This window comes from Clinocottus analis, unplaced genomic scaffold, assembly GCF_023055335.1.
Source record: "Clinocottus analis isolate CAN_PGR_092001 unplaced genomic scaffold, fCliAna1.0.p SCAF_27, whole genome shotgun sequence".
Taxonomy (NCBI): domain Eukaryota; kingdom Metazoa; phylum Chordata; class Actinopteri; order Perciformes; family Cottidae; genus Clinocottus; species Clinocottus analis.
In genome coordinates, this window is record NW_027176009.1 from 2,530,785 (window position 1) to 2,555,000 (window position 24,216).

Sequence of the window (24,216 nt, forward strand, 5' to 3'; positions counted from 1 at the left end):
CAAACAAAAATACTCAACAAGTGTCTCAAAAGTGCCTGAGACCAGAACTTGAGTAAATGTTTCACTTCTAACGAGGCCTGAAAGTGGAGGGATATCAGGAGTGGAAAAAGAAACAGAATTAGGACACTCACTCGGACACTTATCTGTATTTATTGAATTCTAATTGTGTACACTCATTGTTCATAGTTGTTTTTTTGAATCATACAAACTCTCATGCTTGGATTAAAACAGTCTTTTCCTTTCTCTGTCTTGCAGGGAGTAATATGAGGATGCCTTTGAATGGGCTAGATCCTGGAATCAGACTGCAGGGCTTCCATTGTGCTTAGACTGGGAAGCAGCATGCTAACAAAACGGTAAACCGTAGCGGCCTGTCAAACCCCCGCCCTCGTAGCCACCAGCGCCACCAACCTCGCTCCGGGGGTGACTCCAGACACTTCCCCTCTGCCTGTCAACCTACGCCAACACCATGGATTTCCTGCTAAGAAGTCGAGACAGGATGGCTTCCTCCAGCTCTGAGCCTCTTCTGGGCCCTCACAGCCGCTGCTCCAGGCACTACTACCACGGCGTCAAAAGAAAGCTGCGGCCCGGGCGGATTCTTGGCTTCATCATCAGCATGGTGGCGGTTTGCACATTCTGTTCATGGAGTGCCTTGTCGCTGGTCACAGCAGTGGCCAAGGAGCTGGGGTCGTCCGCTGAGGGCTCAGCAGAGGCGGCAGCGCCCCAAAGAACTCTTTTGCAGTACAACAACTTCTCAGTCGCACAAGAGGACAAACCGGTGGCCATGAAATCATTTGAAACAGAGATGAACCATGGGGACTACCCAACAGACTACTTTAGCGTGGAGGACAGACGTCAAGGCTATGTGTGTTTTCATATGTTTGGCATGCTGTACATGTTCATCGCCTTAGCCATTGTCTGCGATGAGTTCTTTGTTCCTGCGCTCACTGTTATCACAGAGAGGCTGCAGATATCTGATGATGTAGCAGGAGCCACCTTCATGGCGGCCGGTGGCTCAGCCCCGGAGCTCTTCACTTCTGTCATAGGAGTCTTCGTCTCCCACAGTAACGTTGGCATCGGTACCATCGTGGGCTCCGCTGTCTTCAACATCCTGTTTGTGATTGGGATGTGCGCCCTGTTCTCCAAAGAGGTGTTGAACCTCACCTGGTGGCCTCTGTTCAGAGATGTCTCGTTCTATATTGTTGGCTTGCTCATGCTTATCTATTTCTTTCTGGATAATGAAATCACGGTGGGGGAAAGTATCAGCCTGCTGTCATGCTACACCTGCTATGTGACATTCATGAAGTTCAATGCCAAAGTAGAATATCTCATCAAAGCCCTCCTGGGCAGCAACCAGGTGGACGAGCTGGAGACGCCACCAAAGGTGAGTCTGACTCCATCCATCATTCCATTCATCTTTCTGTCCACTTGTCCATCCATCCAGCTGTCCATTTTTCATCAATGCATTCATCCACTCATTCATCCATTCATCTTCTCCTAATACTTCTCTTTTGAAGCCCACACTACCCTTCAATTTATGTTTTCACCCCATCTCGGTTGCCAGCATCTGATCTATCCATTCATCAATCCATCCATCCATCCATCCATCCATCCATCCATCCATCCATCCATCCATCCATTTATCCATCCATTCATCCATCCATCCATACATCCATTACACAGCGGCCCGGTCACAAACAACTCTTAACATTAACAACATTAACACTCTTAACACATATCTCTCAAAGCTGAAAATAGCCAACTAATATTCCGTATGAGAAAACCACAGCTGTGTATTGTGTCTTTAAGTGAACGTTTGTGTCTCTTGACATGAGTTTCTTAATGGTTTTTTATTGGAGATTTTCTAGAATTCAACATTTCTAGAATGGAAGCCTGACAGTTCTTTTGTTCGTATCCTTTGACTGAAATCGGGGCATCTGTTGATGACTGATCAATGAATAAGGCCCCAGAGTAAACCTGTTTTTGCTCCCCACCTCGAGAATAGTAGTGCTCTTGTTCTGGGAATCAGGCAGGGTGTTGAACAGACAGCACTCTTTGTCAAGTAGCCAACCCCTCTTGACTTCCTCTATGGAAGGATATAAAGCTTTGTCTTAGCCTGCCACCTGCTCGGACAGTACTAGACGCAGAGCCAGACTGCAGCCTCTTGGTGCTGACTAAGCCTAGGAACGGGCCTTGTCTTCCGTCTAACTAACTACTTAACTACTTTAAGTCATCAAGTCAAGAAACCAAACCAAAGTCTCAGATAGGACTGATGTAACAAAACTGGTCCATAAAATGTCTTCACTTCAGATAATGTTTGAGGCTTTTTAATATCTGATACATATAAGCCTAGTGTTATCTGAACTACACAAGCCTGAATTTATACAAATCTATTTAACTTTCAGTCAAAATTCGGTCATCCATTTATTCATCCAATTTAGAAATCCATATATCTTAGGGCTAAGGAAAGCACATTATAGCATTACAAATCAGGTTTATAGTTATGTTTTTACACGTATAGCCCGTAAGAACACCATACATAACTTTATAAATATCACACCCACCCATGCATAGTATTATTTTTAACTTCCATATGAGGAGTAGGTATATACCCTGATTATTTATAGACAGTTAATGAAATTGACAGTTTTGAGAGGCTTCATTTGGACTTGAGTATCCTGTATGATGAAAACAGAAAGCAGCTAAATGAAATCAGAAATCAGACATCCTTGTCGCATGTCTTCAACCTCATCAGCACGATGCCTCCTTCAGCCCCCCTCGTCTTTGTCCTGACATTGGGAAAAGTAGTCTCTTGACTCTGGAGGAAGGTCGCAGCTCTGAGTGTTGTTTGTCTTCTATTTCAGCTCATTGAACGTAACAAAATATAATTGCAGAGCATCTGTTCACAATCTGGTCACAATGTTAGGAAAGTATGAGTGACTCAGACCTCCAGCTATCTCATCTTTAGCGCGATTACTTCTTTTCCACGCGGTTGTCGTTTTGAATGAGTGAGTGTTTTAAATATTTATGAAGGACATTAATGTTTTTTTATTGCACGGTATGAGTCATACTCACAGGATGTTGACCTATGACAAGACACTTACCAATCACTAAACCAATCACTTCATGCCGGTCGGGAAAAGATGATGGGGAAGTCTAATTTGGCGATAAGCTTGGAGTGCTCTTTGAGCAGATTCAAGACACAGGGTGGAAATTATGTTGCCTTGCAAAAGGTTCAAGACACCTGAAAACACAAAGAGTCTATCTCCGTGTCTTTTTTTTGTCTGCGTGTAGTTGGAGTTGTGTACCGATCTATTGCTCTCTGATGTCGTAATCTAAAATGGCACTCAGGTGGCAAATATGAATATTACCCATTACCGGTTCTACAGGGGTGTAAACAGTGCACTGCTGCACCCCCTTTGGGTTTGTTTGTCTCGAAAAACTTTATAGGAGGATCAACTATTTTTAAAGTTGGGATTCAGACCAGGAGAAGTTCTCACATTAGAGGGAACAGATGATGTCATGATCACCTGTTTTAAAACCCCACGCCTTAAATGCTCATGTAACTGTTTTCTTTTTCTTGGTAGTAGATTGGTAATAGTAACAGTAATAATTTAATACTGTTCAGTGTCTTCATCCTCTTCAAGCTGATCAAAACATATTTTTATTTTAACATAATCCATTCACCAGGAATAAGTTACTGTCAATTTCAATGAGACTTTTTTTTCCCCCCAGACTCCGAATTTATTATCAGAACTGTGTTTTATATCTTATCAACCTTTTGTATAATACATGCTATTTTTATTGTGAACATGTGAGCACATGCAGCATATTTGGGTGGCGATCAGTGTTGTTACAGACGCTCTGTTTGACATTCATGCCCTTCTGGGAATCAGCTGTTCTTTAGGCTGCCTCCCCTCAGCCCATGAACAGCTTTTCTCTTTCTGTCGTCCGGCACTTGATGTCCAACTGCCGTGCCCTCATGTGTCGGTAGCTGCTTAATAATCCCTCGGGTTAATGCTCTCCAATCCCATTAGAGTCACTAATAATAGTCAGATGCTCTCTGGAAGGAGCAAGAATCAGCAGATCACTGGCTGCCCCGTCCTCAGCCTGCAGTCCCGCTCATAACCTCGGTGTGGTTTGAATTTGAATTATGGCTCAATGTTCCAGGTAGTTTTACACAGTGCAAAGAGTGTCTACATATATAGAGAGGGAGAGAGAGAGAGAGAGAGAGAAGATCTGATGGTTTTCTTGCTGATTCCACTAAATACAACAATCCTCTCTGATCCCCTTATCAACTGCTTACCTGCGGTGACGACAGCAAACATGCAGCACTCGAACGTAATGTTCAAATTGTTCCTTGCGATCATTAATGTTAAACCTGGATCGCGAATAGTCATGCAGCAGCGCATTACAGAAGTTTCTTGACATACGTATCTGTGCAGAGAAGGAAGATTCATTCGTCAATAGTTATTATGTATTCCATGTTACTGATTAGATATAAGGTTGGCCATAAGAGAACATGAGAAAATGTAATGTGCATGACCCAAGGTGCAGATGCACTTTTATTTGTTTGATGTAATTATCCAACAAAAAACTGCTAAAATGAAACAACCTTTATTTAACAATTGTGACACTTCTATTTGACACAATCCATTTGGTTTTGGGGTCAGCGCGAAGCTCATTCGATGGATTCTTCACTTGCACAGCAGACCATACTTTTAAATTTCAGATTATTGGGATCGTGATAAAAAAAAAAAAGCATCTATAACTGCTGATGTGATCTGTTGAGCACATACTGCTTACACTCCACTGTCATTCCCATATGAAATTGCAATTAAACAGCAGCTGTGTGGCCGAAAGTGATTTTAATATTTGCTGACCGATGAGAGTGAAAGGGGACAAGAAGGTGATCTGTGAAGGTTGCTGCGAGACTCACACGCAGGCTTGAAAAGTAGCAGTCTAAATGTGGTGATCTCTGCAGATTAATCCTAGCTAAGTCCCACAGCTCGGACAGTCAGGTGGAGAGAGGGAGAGGAGACGGGGTGGAAATAGAAATGTGTGGAAAATCTGAAAAGGACAGTGCCCCAATGATGATGATGATTGGAATTAAAGGTGGACATCTGTAGGGTTTTAGGATTTGGAAATATTCCAGTGTTTGTTGACCAAGGATGCGACGAGCAGCCGCAGCAGCTCAGTCAAAAGTGTCGAAAATATTTTAAGCTTGAGGCTTTCGTCTTCTTCTCATCATCTTTGGGTCTCAAACAGCGCTGTTGTATCAACACGATGGGATTTGATTGATTGTGGAAACTCTGTATTTGATAGATAGATTGTGGTTCTTAAGTGTTATTTATCAGTTTGGAGCACTATCATTCTGTTGTACAACGTTTTAATATACAAATAATTTACATTTGAAATTCTGCTTTGTAATTTACAGTTCATAGAAATGACCCGTGGTGAGCTGTTCTGTTTAAGTCTGTGACCGGAGATGTAAACTATAAACATATGAGCTGGAGTCTAGTATAACTGCATGAAAAACAATGCATCCTATCTTGAACTATTGATGCGGCATGACAACATGTCGCATCATATTTGGATGCAGAATTTGTAGACATTAGCAGTGCAGTGGCACAACATTTTTTTAAATGTATTTTGAGCTTGCTTTCATCTATAGATTATCCAATCTGTAAATGTGTTATTATATCTTTCAAAATAGAAATAGTTGTACATTATCTCACAAACGTAACAATGTAGGCTATTTTATCTGAGAGTAGATGCCTCTTGAATATCATAATCTCAATCAGTTTTTTCAGGTCTGGCTAATTTAGTTATATTTATTTTATTATTTTTAGTTACCTGAATGTCGTATTGGATTCTTGGACAAGCAAAAAAAAGATTTGGTGGATGTTCTGTTTTAAATCCCCTCGCTTGCTGGAATTGATTTGAGAGAGGTTTTTGGTGATTAGTCATCAGTGATTCATGGAGGGAATCTGAGGAGAGGTTTAACCTCACAAACACATCAGCGCTGAGAGGAGTGACATAAGGATGTAAGGCCACAAAGATTAGCAGCTTTTCCAAATAAGTCACAGTATGCCATGCAGAATATAAACCTGTTGCACTATGCAGCAATTATCTGAGTATACTGCTGCATACCGGTCTAATTAAAATCCAGTTTCAGTCTCAGCAGAGCCGGTTGTGAGTGTCTTTTGTCACCAAGCAGCATGTGAGCGCCAACCATCGCAATAATGCCCGACTGGCCCCGGCCTTTAGAGCTGCTCCGCAAACACATGGGCAGGTGTGCACAACGCGTTCTGTGATGTTAACAGTAACTTAAATGTGTTTCTATTCATTTTGGTGGATAAAAAGGATTGCCAACGTGAAATACCTGATATTTAGTCAAAAGAACTTGTATAGAAGTGGGACCCTTGAAAGACAACACCACCCCTTATCTTTAGCTCTGCTTTTGCTGCCATAACAGCAGCAGGTGTCTTGTCAGATGCAAGCTAAGGGGATTATCTTCTCAAACTGGGGCCTCCATCATGAAAACGTGTCAACAACAAACCCCTTCACCTCTCTGCTTGTTGTCGGTGAATGCCTGTGTGCAACAAACATCAGGCGTTACCTCAGCTGTGTTTTAAATTTAGCGCTTTAAGGAAAACGATGCGGCACAATGAGTTCAACTCACCTGAGACGGGGCTGCTGGTTAATAATACGTTTGAATCTGGTGTGAGGGTGTGAGAGCGAGTGAGTTTACTTCAAAATATTTATCACAGTAAAGGTTCATTAAAACCTTCTTTTTGAAGACATAACAGACAGGTTGACTTGCTGTTTGCTTCAGAAATCAGTGTATTTCATTTAAGTTGTTTTTTTTATTTACAAAAGGGCAAAAGCATCTAATATGTTTAAAACCTCTGGACATTACATCCAGAGAAACTGAATGGTTAGACAAACTATGCCCCAGTTTATGAAGATCCGTTGTGAAATATTCATTAAAATGATTAGTTACACTGTTACACTACAGTGCACTGTTTACAAAAAAACGTGATTTTTGGTCTCCATGTATTACAATCTAACTTCTAAGCTTTCTAAACTGACCCAAACATTACTTTATTTAATTACATTACTAAATTGAGTCTATTCTTTGCTTAATTCTTCTCCAGTTTTTCTAAAGAGCAAGCTTGCATCGATCCATGACATCTAAACAGAGTTTGTGTGTGTGTGTGTGTGTGTGTGTGTGTGTGTGTGTGTGTGTGTGTGTGTGTGTGTGTTTCCTTTGTAACAAGATTAAAAACATCTGAGAAGAGGAGGTCATGTGACATACACGTGTGACCCTTGTTTTCTCCAATGGAAGCTTTTACGTATAAAATAGCCGTAGAGTTCTTCCTAAAAAAGGAAAACGATGCATACATACAGGCCATATTTTTCTTGTGTATGTTTTTAATGTTCATTCATTGTTTACTGAACATCTGCTGAGTAAACAAGACGTAAAGAGTTGAAGACATGGTCCGTTGGAGTCGTTTAACTTCTGGGATCATCACAGTTCCTTCACTGTAGTGTAACTATCCATTCATTCTTTCACCGATGGCCTCCGCACCCTGTCAGAGTCGTCCAATCCAACAACACCACTCAGTCTGAACTAGTAGTGAAATTATGAAATGAGTATCTTCTGCAGGCCAAATGTATTGGATGGCATGTAATACATGCGCTTGTGTTGCTTGATGCCAGTCAATTTTTTATGAGTAAAGATATAATGTCCATATATTTATTTATTTCTCTGTGTTTTAAAAGGCCCCAGAACCCGGAGATGACGAGAACAAGCTGATGGTGAGTTGGTTTTGTGTGTGTGAACTTCTGCTGCAGGTCACATTTATGCGTCTGCATGTCTTTACAGTATGCTGTATGTATCAAAGTCAGCCATTTGATACATGGAAACATCTAGAGATATATTCTAGATTTACATTAAAAAGAAGAGGAAGTAGAGATATGCCATTCAATAATTTTATAGGCCAAACCGAGGCTGCAGAGGGAAGGCAGCTGTGCCTCTCTACACAACTCTCTGATGAGAAACAGCATCTTCCAGCTCATGATACACACTCTCGACCCTCTCAGCGACGAAGGTATGGGTAAGCAAAAAAACACACAACACCACACATAAATACACGCACGCACAAACACAAATGCAACACGACAGATACAATGGTACCATGAAACAGAGGATGCACTGTGGGTGTGAATTAAATGAACAATATATTTTGGTGTTTAGTATTTAGAATTAGGTTCAAAACAGGTTTATGGGCACAATAGTGTTTGGCTAAGGTAAGATATTGTAAGCTCTTCATTCATCCAATCAATTTCCACATCTTAGCATTTCCTTACCTTTTTCCTAGAAAATATTCCTAGCATGTATCTGAAATAGACCATACCGGGCTGACTGAGTCTCTTTTGTTTCAGGACGTTTTAAAGAGAAGGCCTCGATCCTTCACAAAATGGCTAAAAAGCAGTGTAAAGACGAAGCTGGCTGTGCCAACGGTGTAGGTGAGCAACAGCGTTGTGTGAAACTACGGGAGTCTCTTTGTCCCACTCAAAGATCAAGTGACGAATCCAAACTTTTTTTAACTAAAAAAAAAATGTATGGCTGAGGTTATCGCTTCACTTCCCTTGAAACCTTTTGTAAAGATCCTGCTTGAATGAGTAACGTGATGAATCAATGAGTACCGTTCAATCAATTATCAGCTGACTGATTGGTCTGTCCACTGTAAAGGAGCGTGTACTGTATGTGATGCTGTGTTACATTTGTCAGGATGACCTCAGAAAATTAATAAATATATTCTGTTTGTCAACACAGGACCCCTGTCCCAGACACAACCTCCAAAGGGTGTAAAATGTAAAGTTACAGCTCTTCTTTTATTGTCATTAGACACCATCTTTTTTTATTTCAAATGAATTCTGTTTTTGTGAACAAGTTGCTGAAACTCTGTTCTTATCTGGCTTCTGTTTTCTTTCCCCAAGCTGATAAAAACATCCCCAACAGTTCAAATGTCGCAGTGGAAGTCACACCACCCATGAACGGTGTTGCAGGGGGAGAGGAGGTATGGCTTTTATCTTTCAGCACTCCTCCAAGTTCCCATGTTGAACTATATGTTTCTACAGAGCCTCAGCCAAGAAAACAATTATTATCGATATGTTGTAAAGAAATGAATCTTTTTTCAGGGGGGTGAAGAAGAGGAGGATGAAGACCAGCCTCTGAGCCTGGCCTGGCCCGAAACCAACAGGAAACGCGTCACCTACCTCATTATAATGCCCATCGTCTTGCCACTGTGGCTCACACTGCCCGACGTCAGGAGAGAGGTGACAACACACACACACACACACACACACACACACACACACACACACACACACACACACACACACACACACACACACACACACACGCATATATGACGTAAAGCGTGTAGTAGCAACTTGGAGTTCTAACACAATGCAATCAATGATGTATTTTTTTTTCACGACTACATATTCACATTCTGGATTGAAGAGTTTCTGGTTTTCATTGCTGTCGTTTGATGATAAAATGAATGTTACATGTGCTACTTAGTATTTTGATAATTTACTACATGACCTGCTTCATAGTTTTGTGAGTAACAGCAGGTTCCAAAATACCGTTGTGTATATAGACATTGGTATATCGGGCTCTTGACTGGGTCAAAGAATAATTGATTGAGTGTAAATACACTAAACATTTCCTTTGTGGTTTTCAGAGCTCAGCAAAGTTCTTCCCCATCACTTTCCTCGGCTCAATTAGTTGGATTGCTTTCTTCTCCTACCTGATGGTGTGGTGGGCTCACCAGGTAAACACACACACACACACACACACACACACACACACACACACACACACACACACACACACACACACACACACACTCTCTCTCTATTTCTACATACACCAACTCTGATGCATATTCTGTTATAATACTGAGACCTTTTCTTATAAGTCAGTGCAGCAGTCAGAGTGTTGAATGTGTGACCGCGGCAGCTAATCCCAACTAATCTGCCTTGATCCTCGGCCAGATCAACCTGTAGCGCTCTATTTTAACAGCACAGATGCAGACAGGCCTCCTGCTGGAGCAGGAGGTCATGTCAGCATAGAGGAGGCGCACCAGCTTTTTTAGTTCACACGAGCGCTGTGAGCTGTGAGCTGTGAGCTAGCTGAGGTTTGCTAGGCGAATCTTTATCGTCTCAGCCTGTCGCAATACTGGTCTCAGACTGCCGTACCAAAACACAAGGGAGCATCCAAGAAGAAGGTCTTCTGTCAGTTTCTGGAGATCTTCAAAGGTTTTACTTGTTAGATTTTCTTACTGAACACAAATGTCATGGTCTCCATGTAAGCTGCTGTGGGGACACAAATACCAGCTTTTCAGGAGATCAACATGGAGGAGCACTGCTTACACTTATCTTCGCCCTGCCACATAATCTTATTCCTGCCACCTTGAAACTCACAAAAGACATTCTACTAATTATAATTTAAAATCTGCCTCTACGGTGGGATTCTGTTTGCTTTATGTTTGTACATTTAGTTAGTATATGTATATTTTGAATATTTGGTGGATACTGAAAATCTATAAAACTCCTCATGTCAAAACAATATTTTGAGCAATGTGTAAAGGATTCTGACACAGTTTCTAAACTGTGCAACATCACCACCTTCTTCTTGCTTTCAGGTTGGAGAGACGTTCTGGATCACAGAGGAGATAATGGGCCTCACAATATTAGCAGCCGGCACGTCCATCCCTGACCTGATCACCAGTGTGATTGTAGCACGAAAAGGCCTCGGTGACATGGCCGTGTCCAGCTCTGTCGGCTCAAACATCTTTGATATCACTGTGGGGTGAGTCCAGCAAGAAACTACACAGTGGAATATCTGTTTGTAGTTGAGAAGAAGTGCAGTTTGTTTCTCATTACCAAAGTAACTCTTCTCTTCTCCCTACAGTCTACCGTTCCCCTGGCTCATTTACAACATCATCAACGACTTCAAGCCGGTAGAGGTGAGCAGCAACGGCTTGTTCTGCGCCATAGTCCTCCTCTTCATCATGCTCCTCTTCGTCATCATCTCCATCGCGGCTTGCAAGTGGAGAATGAGCAAGTTTTTGGGCCTTCTCATGTTCCTGCTCTACTTCGTCTTCCTCATCATTAGCGTCATGCTGGAGGACAAAATCATCGTCTGCCCCATCACTGTCTGAGGGGAGAAAGAGGGCCAGAAAGTAGGCGCGAATGGTCTTGCGTGTCAGCAGGATTTACAATAGGGGAGGAAAAACATGCTCACACAGACGCAAACTGTCTCTTATCTGTCTCACTTACATACACAGTTGAAGACTGCATGCACACAGACACACACATAGACACACAGACAGACACACACACACACACACATACACATGCACACAGACACACAGTGGAATATGTATACTTGTGGAAGGTGAAGAAGACAAACACACACAGGTTGTGGATGTCAGTTAGGCAGAGACGCTGACTTGAATCAACACTGGAAATTCATACACCAGCATCACACCAGCAGCTGGCAAACACACCTGCACATCATCAATGGACTTTATGCCACCCAATAGGAGGGACGCCGCTCTCTTTGTACCATGTGACTACGTTAAGTAATCACTTTGGGTTGAACACTGATGAACAAGTTATGTGAACGCCACCTGGGAAGGAACATTCCAATTGAAGATCACCAGAGATTGTGTTTTTTTTAACTAAAGGACCAAAAGGATTAAAGGATTGGCAGTAGAAGAAGTTCCTCTACTACTCATGCAAGCAGCCGAGTTAAGCGAAAGAAAACTTTATGAGACATTATGGTGTTGTTTTTTTTTAATGGGCAGCAAAGCTCCGGAAAGATCCTGTATGTCTGCGGTAAAAAAAAACAAGAAAGGGTCGGGCAACACATAAGTGTGATAGCTGCTTTAGATTTGTTCATTTACCTCCTGTATGGTTTTGCAATGGCAGCAAAAGAGAAATATCCAGTGTTAAAAAACCTTGAGGGTGTTTCAATGCGGTATATTCAAGGACATATTTGGCAGAAATTACACCCTATTCATGATAGGATACTATTGTATGATAGTTATGTTAGAGCTTACACAGATAGAAGGTTCTAAGGTGTTTTCATGCTGAATATACTTTAAAGTTTTTGGGGTTTTTCATATCATAAGCTTGTGAGCATGTATTTTTCTGTTCTGTCTGCCTTTGCGCTGCACTTTGTGCATGGAAATGTAAAAAAAACCCGGTCAGTGTGGCATTTCCAAATAGATGATGCAGTCTGGACAACAAGTGATGGACTAAAGATTAGTGTTCTCCATTATATTTTACTTTATGAACTCAAAGTTTTTTTTTCAAATCATGTATTTATAAAAAAAAGAGTGTTCACTATCAACAGGTATCATCGGGTTTCTTCTGTCATGTTTTGATGTAAAACAAACTCATGTACTGTATAACGTATCGCGCCGCTACGTTCACATGCTACGTTCTTGTGTTCAGTGTGCGACGTAGAGGTCGAATTCTTAGAATACAATTATTGTAAGAAACAGCAGGTAGGCCCGCAACTTTATTGTAAAACCAAACATGGACTGTTGTGACGATATATTTTGGTTAGTTTCTTCTAAACGCTCTCTCTATTAGATTTACAGTGAAATAACGTCAGCAAAACTTTATTATCACTAGGTATAAAGGTACCAATCCATTCAAATATGTTTCCATCAACTCATATATTTTAAATATTCAGATTGATGTTCCAAAAAAGATCAAACAATCACACAATAAAGAGCTGTCTGTAAATCAATGAATCTGTTTTCATTTTTTTCTTGTTTTGCGAAATTCAGGTCGATTGGTTCATTGGGTTTCCTTTGTTTCTTTTAATGAGTAATGTCAAACTGTCCTTAAAACGGGCAGGACACTACTTACTGATGTGAGGCAGATATAGTAACCTATTAGTGTCGCACCCAATCAACGTCTCAACGTCGTCCATCTTGTCTTCATCGCTTCAATCCCTTGTTGCGTGACGGCCTCAACCGCTCTGCGACGCATGCCATTAGTTTTCCTCATGTTGCATGCTTTCAAATACATGAAGCCCATTTGAATGTGAGACATATTTTATACTTTATTCCCCCCACAATATTCAACTTGCTCCAACAGTGTTGGAGGAATGCTCAATTGGGGTCGAGACATCTCTCAATAAAATTATCCACTGCTTTTTATTTCAGTGTAAATCGAGTTTGAATAAATGCAAAATACAATGTACTGCTTTTATTTACTATATCTCCAAAAACACTCAAGTTTATTTCAGTTGAAGATGTTTTTTCTTATTCAATAAATGAATCTGTTTTTCATGATTTCATTGGTTTAACACTTCCAAAGGGTTAAACATTTATATTATGTGTTAACCCAATTTATTTTCTTCATAAATTGCAAAAACAAATTGTCCGTTTCATTTACCCTGACTATTCGCTATTTTTTGGAAAGTATGAAATGTTTGTTTTCTTTTGTGAAAATGTGTATAAAAGATTTGTAATCTGTAATCTGTATATAAACTCCTGTCTGTAATCCTAGCCAGCACGTTAACCTCAACACAACTTCTATTCTCACACTCTGTCCATATCGTATCATCTCCTTATCGTCCTTGCTTTGGTGGATTATGTAAAATGTGTGTATGAATGAGTGCATATAGAAATATCTGTAAGAATTTCTCCTTTACCAGTTTGAATACCACGACAAATGGTAAAATGCTTTTGTATTTCCCTTCGACATTATGTGTTAAGTTTGGAATCATATCCATGTACTACTTGAATTGTGTATTATACTGTAAAAAAAAAACATGTATCATTCATTTCTGTATAAAGTGCTATATGATAAATTAAATGAAACCTCAAATTTTCATTGGTGCTGTTTGGAGTCATCGTTAACTTTGGAATTGATTTTGAAAGTTTTTTAATAATTTCTCTATCATTTGGAGAAGCCTCCATGATCTTAAAAGTAAAATTCTGAAATAATGAATATTATCATATAACTATGTTAATACAGAAAGAATAAAGACTCAGTATAATTTGTCAAATCTGTAATAGCTGGGTCATAGGACAATTCAAATGTAACGAAGCACCTAAAAAGTCAGGTCCCTTTACCTCTCACCCCACTTCACAACACAGGTCAGGTTTGCAGTGTCATCTATCAGGATGTGATCTGCTTTACTTTGACACAAGCCTCTTACAGCAGCATGCGTGGCCCGCTGCCATGATCCGCGTGATGCAACAGGGATTCACTGGACACCTGGTCCACCAGTAAAGAACATGCTCACCTGCTTTCTGTGCGCGTTTCTCTCCACTGACGACTGAGGATATAGTCACTCACTGTACTCACTGTACTCACTGTACTCACTGTACTCACTGTACCGGTCTGCAAACAGGTTCACACTTCCTGGTCTGTCTGTGCCTCATAAAGCTTTGGGTGAGCCCCCTTCAAGTATATTATCAAGGGAAGAAGATAAACATGCTGAATCCCTTCAAGCCATCATTTTAACCTCAAACCAACTTAAAAAGGTACTTTGACTGAGGGCTATGGATACGGATATATGCTTTGTACTATGCTGTGAGAGAGTCTAATTGTGATGTCATGAAGTATAAAGTGTGTAACACTACAATAGATTAACGCAAATTAGTTTGGGTATGAATAAAGAAAACTAACATTCTGTGTCTCTCATGAATTGTCCACGGAGCAGCTCCATACTTGGCAAAAGCACAAGTTTGAGACTTTCTTCTCTTGTTTTTGGCTTTGAAAGAGAGGAGTTCGTGTCCACAGATATTGAGGGAACTTTCCGAAGCCATATAAATACCAAATTCTCAATCTAGGTGGTGTTCCCCTTAATGAAGGTGCCAGAGTATTGTTGTGGCTGGAGCGGACTTTGGGAACGGTTTAAAACATAAACATACGATGTTAAGACGGACTCAAACGTCAACCAGTATCAATGATCCATTGACCATTCAGTCAAAGTGAATGGTAGATATGATCAGGAGGGACAATTTAAAAAAAGAAGCTGGATTTTGTCAAATGAAGGCATGAATGAACTTGTCAGGTGGCAGATGCAACAAACTTTGATTGTGTTAACCACTGACACTAATGGAGCACCAACGAGTAGGATGACGTCTCTGGTGCTTCACATTCCCGAGCAGCAGGAGGCAGTAACACATCTTGAAAATGAAAAAAGAAGAAGAAGAAGAAGCCACCGGAAGCGTGCTCATGCTCGTTTTGTAACAACAGACCGACAAGCTGCTCTTCGCGTTGGACCAGACTCCGACTGGTCCGGAGTGCCAGTGGGGAGAGCACCATGGACCCATCGGACTCTGGGGGGCCGGCAGCTGGTCTCGGCCGGGAACAGAGTCCCAAACCCGAGCTTTCTGCAGCGATGCGTGCTAAAATCGAGCGGAACCGGCAGCAGGCGTTGATGCTCCGGCAGGCGCGACTCACCAGCCGCCAGCTGGCCGCCGTGGAGGGGGCGACCTCGGCGAAGGTCTGCAAGACCATCGACTCCGGTGCCGGCTTCTTCATCGAGGAGGAGCAGGGCGGGGAGGAAGAGCAGAGGAGCAGGAAGGTCGTGCATCAGCCAGGTGCGTTGTGTTGCGTTTGGGGACTTGAGTTAAAGCGTGCGCGCGCGCGTGCATTCACGTGTCGTGTTGAGCGTGGGCGTGTTTTGTTGTTTCCAGCCCCCGTCATCGAGCCAGACTACCTGCTATGCGATGACTGTCAAAAACCCTTCATGGACTCGTACCTCAGCAACAGCTTTGACCTGTCTGTCTGTGATAAGTGCAGGTATATAGTCACTCACTCACTCACTCACTCACTCACTCACTCACTCACTCACTCACTCACTCACTCACTCACTCACACGCAAGCACGCCCCTAACAGAGTGCCTGGAAGAAATACAAGTATTTTTTTTAATACAGCTTTAGGAAAAGCAAAACAAGTTTCAAATGTGTCAAATTTGACACACATTTGAAACTATATTCAAGGAAAGTGGAACCTCTCCGTCTTGCATAATTCACAGTTAATATTTTAATGATCTGAAAGAATGTGGCGTTATTTTTATTTATTTCTGCAGCGCCATTATGTTCTCATTAGGATTCAGGTCTGCCCTGCAATTCCTCTGCATTTTTAGTACAACTCTTATCATGGATATTGTATGCTAATTGTGCGTAATATGCATTCAACTGTTAAAAGCATGAATGAACTCATACTAATGCAATAAAGGGTTAACTATGCCAAAAATATATATGACAAAAACATGGTTTTGTCATCTATGTTCCATTTCCTTAGATAACCAACTTTTGTTTTATTCTTTGGTTTTAAATTCAACTTCAGCTAGTGTTCTGATTTTTACATTATATTTTTGACATGCCAGACAATTGAAGATTAATGTCCATAAATCCATGTCCATGAGAAAAGAAAAGCCAGAATCAGCTACGGTAACACAATTCTAACACATGCAGACTATTTATATTCCATTCACTCCTGAATTATTATACAGTAATACAAAACACACAGTGACCCTCTTATGCACACAGTTACATATCTTTCATAATAATATCCCTTTTAAATGATCATAACCCTCATGTATTTTAATGTACGCAATAAACAATTCTTTATCATACATGTGCAAGTCCAATATTTACACCCCAAACTATTACAATTCTACAAAACTCAACACAATCAAATGTATTAACATGATACGCCTCTTTCCTCCTCAGAAACAACGAGGAGAAGCATAAACTAATCTCCAGAACTGAGTCCAAGCAGCAGTACCTGCTGAAGGACTGTGACCTGGACAAGAGAGAGCCTCCACTCCGGTTCATACTGAAGAAAAACCCTCACAACGCCATCTGGGGAGACATGAAGCTTTACCTCAAACTGCAGGTACTCGCTGGAAGACGGGGACTATGTCCATCACAATCTATACGAACTTATATCACACGACACTAAAAGTTAAAAAGCACTATACACAAACTTACAACTGATTCTGTTTATATTGTCTTTGCTGTATTTGATTTATTTTGACCATCTCATTGAAGGCTCAATCTCCTGTCAAAAATCATTACGATTAGGAATAAAGTATAAAGCAAGATATTAATCTGTTTAAAGAAATGCCCCTGTATGTTCATGAGACATGAGGGTATTGCACAGACTATTTAAAAAAAACATTAAAAGATGATTTTAAGACCAACATACATATAAAGAGTGATTATCAAGCAGTAACCGAATTACAGTAGTGCTGCAGGCCACCATCATGAACTGCTTTTTCTCTGCTTCATGTCATGTAAATTAAATAACTTTTTAAACTGTTGCTCTGAAAAACTAAGACATCTGAAGTTGAGAGGCCATGGGCTCTTGGACATTTCGCAATTTTCAACAATTCTCTAGAGTAAATAATCAAGTAACCTGAAAAAATGTTGATTGATAGAATAACAGTACAGTATAGCATGAACATTTTTGGCCAAAGGCCAAATACCTCCTCATTGTTCTGTATGTTTGGATGAGTCGATGTGAATTATGTATTTGTACGTGTTACCCAGGTGGAGAAGAGGTGTATGGAGGTGTGGGGCTCCGAGGAGGCGCTGGAGGAGGCCAAACAGATGAGGGAAGAGAACCGAGAGACGCAGAAACAAAAACGCTTCAACAAGAAGGTCAAAGGTTAGTGACCTCTTGGCTCAAATACCAAGTTAGTTACAAGACAGAAATGTTTGTCAATGAGCGTCGACTCCATAACCTCTGGACGTGTGGATGTTTCATATATCTGTGTTTTGTGTGTCAGAGCTGCGCAGGGCGGTGAGGAGCAGCATGTGGACCAAAGACACCAGCGTTCACCAACATCAGTACGGAGCAGAGGAGGTGGTGGATCCGGAGGAGGACCTCTACAAGAAAACCTGCACCACCTGCGGACATGAACTCGCATACGAGAAGATGTAGACGCTCGCGCACACACATCCAACACTTAATGGAGAAGATATTCGGTGAATGGAGAAGATATACGGTGCTTTTCACAAATGATCCCTGCAGCTATAGTCCCGCTTCCTGGATTTCTACTGGTATTTATTAATAAAACACTCCATCCTGGTGGAGTACCAGGGGCCATAATCACTCTCTTGTGTGACATGTACAAGCTGTCAATAGTAATGTCTGTAAAACAGCTGTTACTGACCGCAACATGAACTACTGTATAGTTTAGCAGGTTGCCTTTCCGGCCCACTGCACATTTCTACACTTCCCTTTGTCTGTTTGGAGCATGCAGAGTTTCCCTCCAGCTATGGGCAAATTAAGGAACGCACAATATTGACACTTACCATCTTGCATTAAATTGGGAGGCCAGCTTTCAGACTGGAAGAGAAAGGACCAGTACGACTAAAACTTGGCTGCCTTTTATAAAAAATCTGACTTTTAAGAAGTGGTATTCCGTTTTTTAGGATGTTATGTTTTTTATACTCGATACTTCCAGAAGAGTCCTTTTCAGTCACCGTGATGTGTTCACGGTCATGTAAAGTATGTTAAACTTGACTTTTACTCGCCTTTGTGGCCTTTATAAAACTTCACATTTAATTGTGACTGAATGCTAAGGATTTCTGGTAATATATGGCACAACCATTGTTATTGGGAAGTTCTTTTCTCATTGTTCTCAAATTGAATTGAAGACCTTCGTTCGTCTACTCTTGGACAGATGTAATGACCCACAGATCTCAGTCTGGTCTGAAGTGGCTGGGACATGAACTGTTTCTATGAATTCATGTCAGCTATAAAAAGAGACAGTTGTTCATATTATGCTATTCCAATTAAAATGACAATATTCCTCTATACATTTTGGGGTCAGACCCATGAGTATCAGTAAAATCTTATTCAAGTCTAAAACCAACAGGAACAAGCAGTAGCCCATCCCAGTCAGTGTTGGTTAAAATACCTTTCAAAGGGAAATACAATGCATAAAATGCAGATTTCACTTGTGAAAAGTAATTAAAGCTCCTACCTTGCAACGGAAAGATTTATACCTCAAAATGACTTAATCTAAATTTTACCTTATTGAACATTTGACGTCAAACCAACAAGCGTCTGCTACCTTGTTTCTGTGGTTCAATTTGTCTTTCATTATCTGTTAAACAAAGGGAATGATTTGGATATTTGAGAACTCAGCATGTTTAGCATTTATTCAATGTTATAATAGGAATAGTTTCAATTCATGTAAATATGGAGGCCTATTGTTAACTTGTGTGCTCTTCTGGAAATCTGCGTAAACTGTCAAATATGTTTATAGTGCATAATTCAAATAAGTAGGAAATGATTGCTTTTTAAAATTTAAATAAACTGAACCCAGTTCCCAAAAGTGAATTTCTCATTCATCCATCATTGAATTTTAAGGCAACCCTAATATGATTTAAGCAGACCTAAGCCAATTAATAGCCATAAAAACATTTGGATTAAGTGCAAATAACTTGAAAACAGCGTGTGAACATGTTTAAGAGTGAAGGAACTACTCATCCCATAAAGCTGTAGGGGAGGTTGTGTATGCAGAGCAGACCTTCCCTGCTGCTCCTCGGGAAGTGATGTTTCGCTTTGATCAGCATCCTGCGGGAGCAGCTGTTAATACGTCACAGAGTCCAGAGGGATTTGGACGCGCCTGAACAGACCTGAGGCACCAGATGCCTTCAGTGGGGCATTGGGGTCTGTATGGCAGCCTGAAGGTGTTCTGAGTATTTACAGGGTCTTTAGAGGGTCCTTTAGCCACATAAGGATGTTGCAACACCCAGTGTTAGATCAGAGCTTTGCAATTGGGCATTTATTCCATCTTCAGATAACTGGAGAAAGCTTACTGGCATCTGTATGCCAGTAAGCTTTTATCAGCGCATGAGTTAATACAAACCTGTACTTCCAAAGGCTTTGCCACAGTTTATAAACATGTATACAAATAACAAAGTAGACATTGTATAAAAATACAACCTTTATTAATTTTAACATGAAAGACATTTAAAAGTTGAAGGATCCATGAAGATCAGTCGTTTTAAATACAAATTCCTCATCTGTATTTTCCACCTTATCTCCCAGGACTACTCCCTAAAAAAAGGGAAACAACAAAAAGTCAAAGTTAGTAAGTTTTAAACTTGCAATAACAAAGACGTTACTGGTGCCATTTTACACGCTCCTTTGCCGTCAGATATGGAACAAGCTTAATCCAGTCTTCCATAAATCCCCAAATTTACTTGGATGTAATGATGAAATCAAAATATGCCTAATTGTCAAATACAGGCAATTTTTCATTGACTCTGCTACTTACGTCACCAAAGTACTTCTCAATCAGTGCATGAGCAGCCTGGTACACCGTATCGTTGTCATGGTTCTGTAGCATCTCAATGCGGTCCAGGCCTCCCAGCTCTTCAACCAGGAGGCTAAGTTTCTCTGTTTCACCAAGCTTCTCTGCTGCCTGAAAAAGTTAGTTACTAAAATCAGCACTCTGGTCTATCCATTAAGTCAAACTGTAGCAAAATTCATAATCAGGTGCGAGAATGTGGTGTTTTTTTTAGCCTTCTCACCAGGAAGATGTTATTGATCGCGTCCAGTATGACCAGGATGACTTTAGCATCTTTGACCTGCAGAAGGTTAATGATCCCCTCCAGGGCTCCACTCTGCACCAGAGTGACCACCTGCTCCACAGTGCCCCCACTGGTGAAATTAGTCACTGCCCACACTGCCTCCCTTTGAGTTTTGAAGTCTCCCTGAAAAAAAAAAAAAAAAAAGTAAAAAAATGAATTTGTTCAGCTACTAAAGCCATCTCATAAAATCCATGTAATTTGTCCCTGCAGTCTTTTATTTATTTTTAAGTACCACTACAGTGACATCAGAAGCAAAATCAGAGTCATTATACTTGCTCACACTTCTGAGAAGTTCAACCAGAGGAGGGAGCAAGCCGCAGGTGAGGAGCTGCTGGATTTGTCTACAAGGCCCAGCAGCAATGTTGGACAATGCCCACGCTGCCTCTTTCTGCACACTGGCTTTGGGGTGCCTCATCAGTTGAGGTAGGACTTCCAAAACGCCAGCGTCAACTGCCACCTGGGTCTGCAGGTCTGAGCCACTCACTATGTTCCCGATTGCGCGGAGAGATGGTGTCTGGAGGTCACAGGAAACTGATTAGCTAGTGATGGGGCAGATGCAAGGGTCTGGCCTATCACCAAGCTTTGAGAAAAACACACATGAACATAAGAGGCAACAATGTGGTCATAGAGTCACATGCAGATGGAAAGTCTAATGCAGTGTTTAAAGTTATAGAGCGTCAGACAGGGTTAAATGAGCCAAGCGCACAGTACCATGACACTGAGCTCATCATGGCCCATCAACTCCACCAGCCGAGAGACAATGCCAGTTTTCACCACAACATCGATACGGTCATTGTCACCATCCGAGAGGTAGGAGATGGCCCAGCATGCGTCAGACAAGATGTCCTTATCACTGAGATGGAGCAACTGGATCAGAGAAGGTAGCACCTAAAGGAACAGTTGCACATTAGTCCTGCTGCTGGTATTGTGGCACCTTTCTGGTCAGTGATTAAATCTTCGGTGCCACTGAACGCAAAGCTACTTACGAAACGCAGCATCTGAGATTTTACTTACATGCTGGACTGCTGACAAGGGTGGAAAGGGGTTCTTATTGCGACACAAGTTGGACAACGTCCATGTCAAGTTACGCAGGTAGCCAACCTGTGACAAAAGAATTATGAACGGGACTAATACAGCAGGAGCATTTGGACTCACTGTGCAAAACCCACTGTCGTCCACACCATGAGCCATATTTTATTTGACAGACTCATGTTCTCCTAAATCTATTTACAGTGCAAGTCAGCTGAATGTCATTCAAGCTTTACAAAGTTTATGCCAGTTTGAGAGGATGGAGTACAATGAGTCGATGAAAATGTAGGTCAAGTTCAAGTAAACTTCAGCGTTTGTGAAGCGGTTAAACTTAAAATGAATTTCTCTTATACTTTGATAAAGTTGTTGCTCAAGTACAATGGAAAAAGCTAGAGTGCCAAGTTGGCGCTGGTCTTTTAAAGCTTTGACTTACTGGTGTGTCTGGAGCGATGCGGGCCAGTAAAGCTGGGATAACATTGCACTCAATCAGGATGTCTCGAAAAGTTGCACCGTCACCTGTAACAAGAAGTTTTGTGACGCTCGTACAGGAAGCCAACGTGACTGATTTATATCAACAATTCAAAGACGGGGGCCTGAGCCACGTTAGCTCAATACTGCAAGAGTTAATAATCCATAAAGTAAGCAAAGTCTTATGTTTTGGGAACCATTTTGTATTAAAGACTTTTAGCATTTTACCTGCTATGTTTCCAATGGCCCAGACAGCCTGTTCACTGATGTGCAACATCGGTGACGCGAGCAAGGCGATGAAGGCCGGTACAGCCCCATGTTCCACCACCTGACACAAATACTGTTCTTTTAGACCTTTAAAACTCAAGACCATCTAGTCAGATAGTTTAAACATTTCTAGATGATCAGGGTACCCGACAACCCGTTTCACTCAAACCACAATTAGGCTAGCAGGCTTCAGAGGTTCAGTCCGGTGTTCTCACCTGTTGCGTGTGCCAAGATGTTCCAGAGGCGATGTTTGTAAGGGCCCAAGCCGCTTCAAACTGCAGAGTCGGGTCATCGTCCATAAACAGGAAGGACACAAAGCGGGACAGCAACCCTGCATCTATGATCTCCTTCAGAGGAGGGTTACGCTCCTGAGACAGCAGCTTCCTAGGGAGGAGATTGGAGGACATTTACAAGTTACTTTAGTTTTCCCCTACGTCCCATTAGTTTAAATGGGTGTACCATTGGAGATAGTCAAGTAGCGCATTAGGTTTCGGTGTACAACGGGCTAGCCATTACAATTCCCCAAAAGCCCCAGGTGACATAAAGTTGGTGTCATTTTTCTTCCAAAAGATGGTTCATTCGGACAATTCGGTCCTCAACTTTGTTATTTTTGCTTGTATACATTTTACGCCATTATATGATTATTGGACCAATTCTGTTCAAAGCAATCATTTTGCTCAGAGGAACCTGCATTTTCTAATTTAAAATGGCTCACCTGGCTGCCTGACAGCCTCGGGTTTGAGCGTCCTTACAGCCAGAGTTCACGTCTTTGATGATGTCCTCAATGGGTAAACGGGACACCTAAACGACAGACACACAGTTAGAGGCTCCACCAGTTAAAACACACTTTTACGCCGTTTCTGAACTGACCAGCTCGTTGGAGTCGTAACCAGGAGAGAGGGCCTCCTCGTCGGGGAGAGACGACAGCGTTATGTTTCTTCTCTTCAGGAAACTTTCATTCTTGTGAGCTTTGCGAAGCTCCGCGGACACCAAGATGCGTTTTTCTCGGAGTTTCTGCAAGAGGACGAGATGAATGGTCAATAAAAGCATTCATATGTTCGCCTAAGAAAACGAAACATCAACTCACTGCTGGGTCTTTCCCCATGTTTTTGAATTTGGAGAGCCGCTGGTCAACAATGTTCGTGGATGGCATGGCGAACGCGCAGTGGGCTCTCTGCTTGACTGAGACTGATGAACAACAACGACGCCCTCCGCTGGGAGCTTATGAGGCCCCAGGTGTATCTAATTATCTGTGCTTGATGCACGTGCAGCTGTGCGTGTTTCAATCAAGCAAACAGCTTTCCCTCCAACGATAATTAGCGCGGTGAGCTCCTTCCTTTGCAATATATGTGTAAGAAGAATGATATGTTTGATTAATTAATTATTATATACCGTGTAATTTGTACTATTCTTTTCTTAGGTAGATGTTTATGGTTATAGTTTACCCTATATAGCTAAACCTGAACCAGTACGACAATTTATTGCTCAGCCGATATTAATAAAGTTTTAATGAGAAAAAAAATGTGCGCACGTTTTATAACGGAGATAAATGAACAAGACGCACTCCTGATTTTACTTAGATACATGTTTCGTATTAAAGTCATAATAATAATATCCAGTTAGCCTAAATAAAATTTACAGAATGACCTGAAATTGTAAAAAGATAAAACAATAAGCCTTGGAATTTCATATATATATATATATATATATATATATATATATATATATATATATATATATATATATATATATATATATATATATATATAGTTTGTG

The 24,216-nt window shown here is 41.2% G+C and overlaps 3 protein-coding genes across 4 annotated transcripts; 2 read left to right on the forward strand and 1 right to left on the reverse strand.

Annotated features, from left to right (window-relative positions):
• The first annotated feature begins 466 nt into the window (after nucleotides 1–466).
• slc24a2 (solute carrier family 24 member 2) lies at nucleotides 467–11,240 on the forward strand. Of its 2 annotated transcripts, XM_068592456.1 has the most exons (10): nucleotides 467–1,381; nucleotides 7,786–7,821; nucleotides 8,003–8,120; nucleotides 8,449–8,532; nucleotides 8,843–8,881; nucleotides 9,007–9,086; nucleotides 9,208–9,345; nucleotides 9,759–9,848; nucleotides 10,722–10,888; nucleotides 10,991–11,240. In XM_068592456.1, the coding sequence occupies exons 1-10, from the start codon at nucleotides 467–469 to the stop codon at nucleotides 11,238–11,240; spliced, it is 1,917 nt and encodes a 638-aa protein (XP_068448557.1). The 2 variants fall into 2 exon arrangements, with proteins under 2 accessions (XP_068448557.1, XP_068448558.1); XM_068592457.1 differs by lacking the exon at nucleotides 8,843–8,881 and having other exon boundaries at nucleotides 8,003–8,114.
• A 4,066-nt stretch (nucleotides 11,241–15,306) lies between these two features.
• On the forward strand, nucleotides 15,307–19,393 carry xpa (xeroderma pigmentosum, complementation group A). Its single transcript, XM_068592474.1, has 5 exons — nucleotides 15,307–15,656; nucleotides 15,753–15,858; nucleotides 16,795–16,960; nucleotides 17,617–17,734; nucleotides 17,856–19,393. Exons 1-5 carry the CDS (start codon nucleotides 15,377–15,379, stop codon nucleotides 18,008–18,010), a joined length of 825 nt encoding a protein of 274 aa, XP_068448575.1. The 5' UTR covers nucleotides 15,307–15,376; the 3' UTR covers nucleotides 18,011–19,393.
• Nucleotides 19,394–20,053: 660 nt separating this feature from the next.
• kpna7 (karyopherin alpha 7 (importin alpha 8)) lies at nucleotides 20,054–23,593 on the reverse strand. The gene is made up of 12 exons (XM_068592244.1): nucleotides 23,528–23,593; nucleotides 23,311–23,454; nucleotides 23,156–23,241; nucleotides 22,656–22,824; nucleotides 22,402–22,501; nucleotides 22,139–22,221; nucleotides 21,691–21,777; nucleotides 21,388–21,564; nucleotides 20,957–21,190; nucleotides 20,617–20,799; nucleotides 20,361–20,507; nucleotides 20,054–20,140 (listed from the first exon to the last, which is right to left on the reverse strand). Exons 1-12 carry the CDS (start codon nucleotides 23,591–23,593, stop codon nucleotides 20,054–20,056), a joined length of 1,563 nt encoding a protein of 520 aa, XP_068448345.1.
• Nucleotides 23,594–24,216: the final 623 nt, after the last annotated feature.

Coding starts and splice junctions, on each gene's coding strand:
- kpna7 (XM_068592244.1), bottom strand. CDS start 23,593: ATGCCATCCACGAACATTGTTGACCAGCGGCTCTCCAAATTCAAAAAC. Junction 20,800..20,956: donor TGGTTGAACTTCTCAGAAGT/GTGAGCAAGTAT, acceptor TTTTTTTTTCAG/GGAGACTTCAAAACTCAAAG. Junction 20,141..20,360: donor TTGAGAAGTACTTTGGTGAC/GTAAGTAGCAGA, acceptor CCCTTTTTTTAG/GGAGTAGTCCTGGGAGATAA.
- slc24a2 (XM_068592456.1), top strand. CDS start 467: ATGGATTTCCTGCTAAGAAGTCGAGACAGGATGGCTTCCTCCAGCTCT. Junction 7,822..8,002: donor ATGACGAGAACAAGCTGATG/GTGAGTTGGTTT, acceptor ATAATTTTATAG/GCCAAACCGAGGCTGCAGAG. Junction 10,889..10,990: donor ATCTTTGATATCACTGTGGG/GTGAGTCCAGCA, acceptor TTCTCCCTACAG/TCTACCGTTCCCCTGGCTCA.
- xpa (XM_068592474.1), top strand. CDS start 15,377: ATGGACCCATCGGACTCTGGGGGGCCGGCAGCTGGTCTCGGCCGGGAA. Junction 15,859..16,794: donor TCTGTCTGTGATAAGTGCAG/GTATATAGTCAC, acceptor TTTCCTCCTCAG/AAACAACGAGGAGAAGCATA. Junction 16,961..17,616: donor AGCTTTACCTCAAACTGCAG/GTACTCGCTGGA, acceptor CGTGTTACCCAG/GTGGAGAAGAGGTGTATGGA.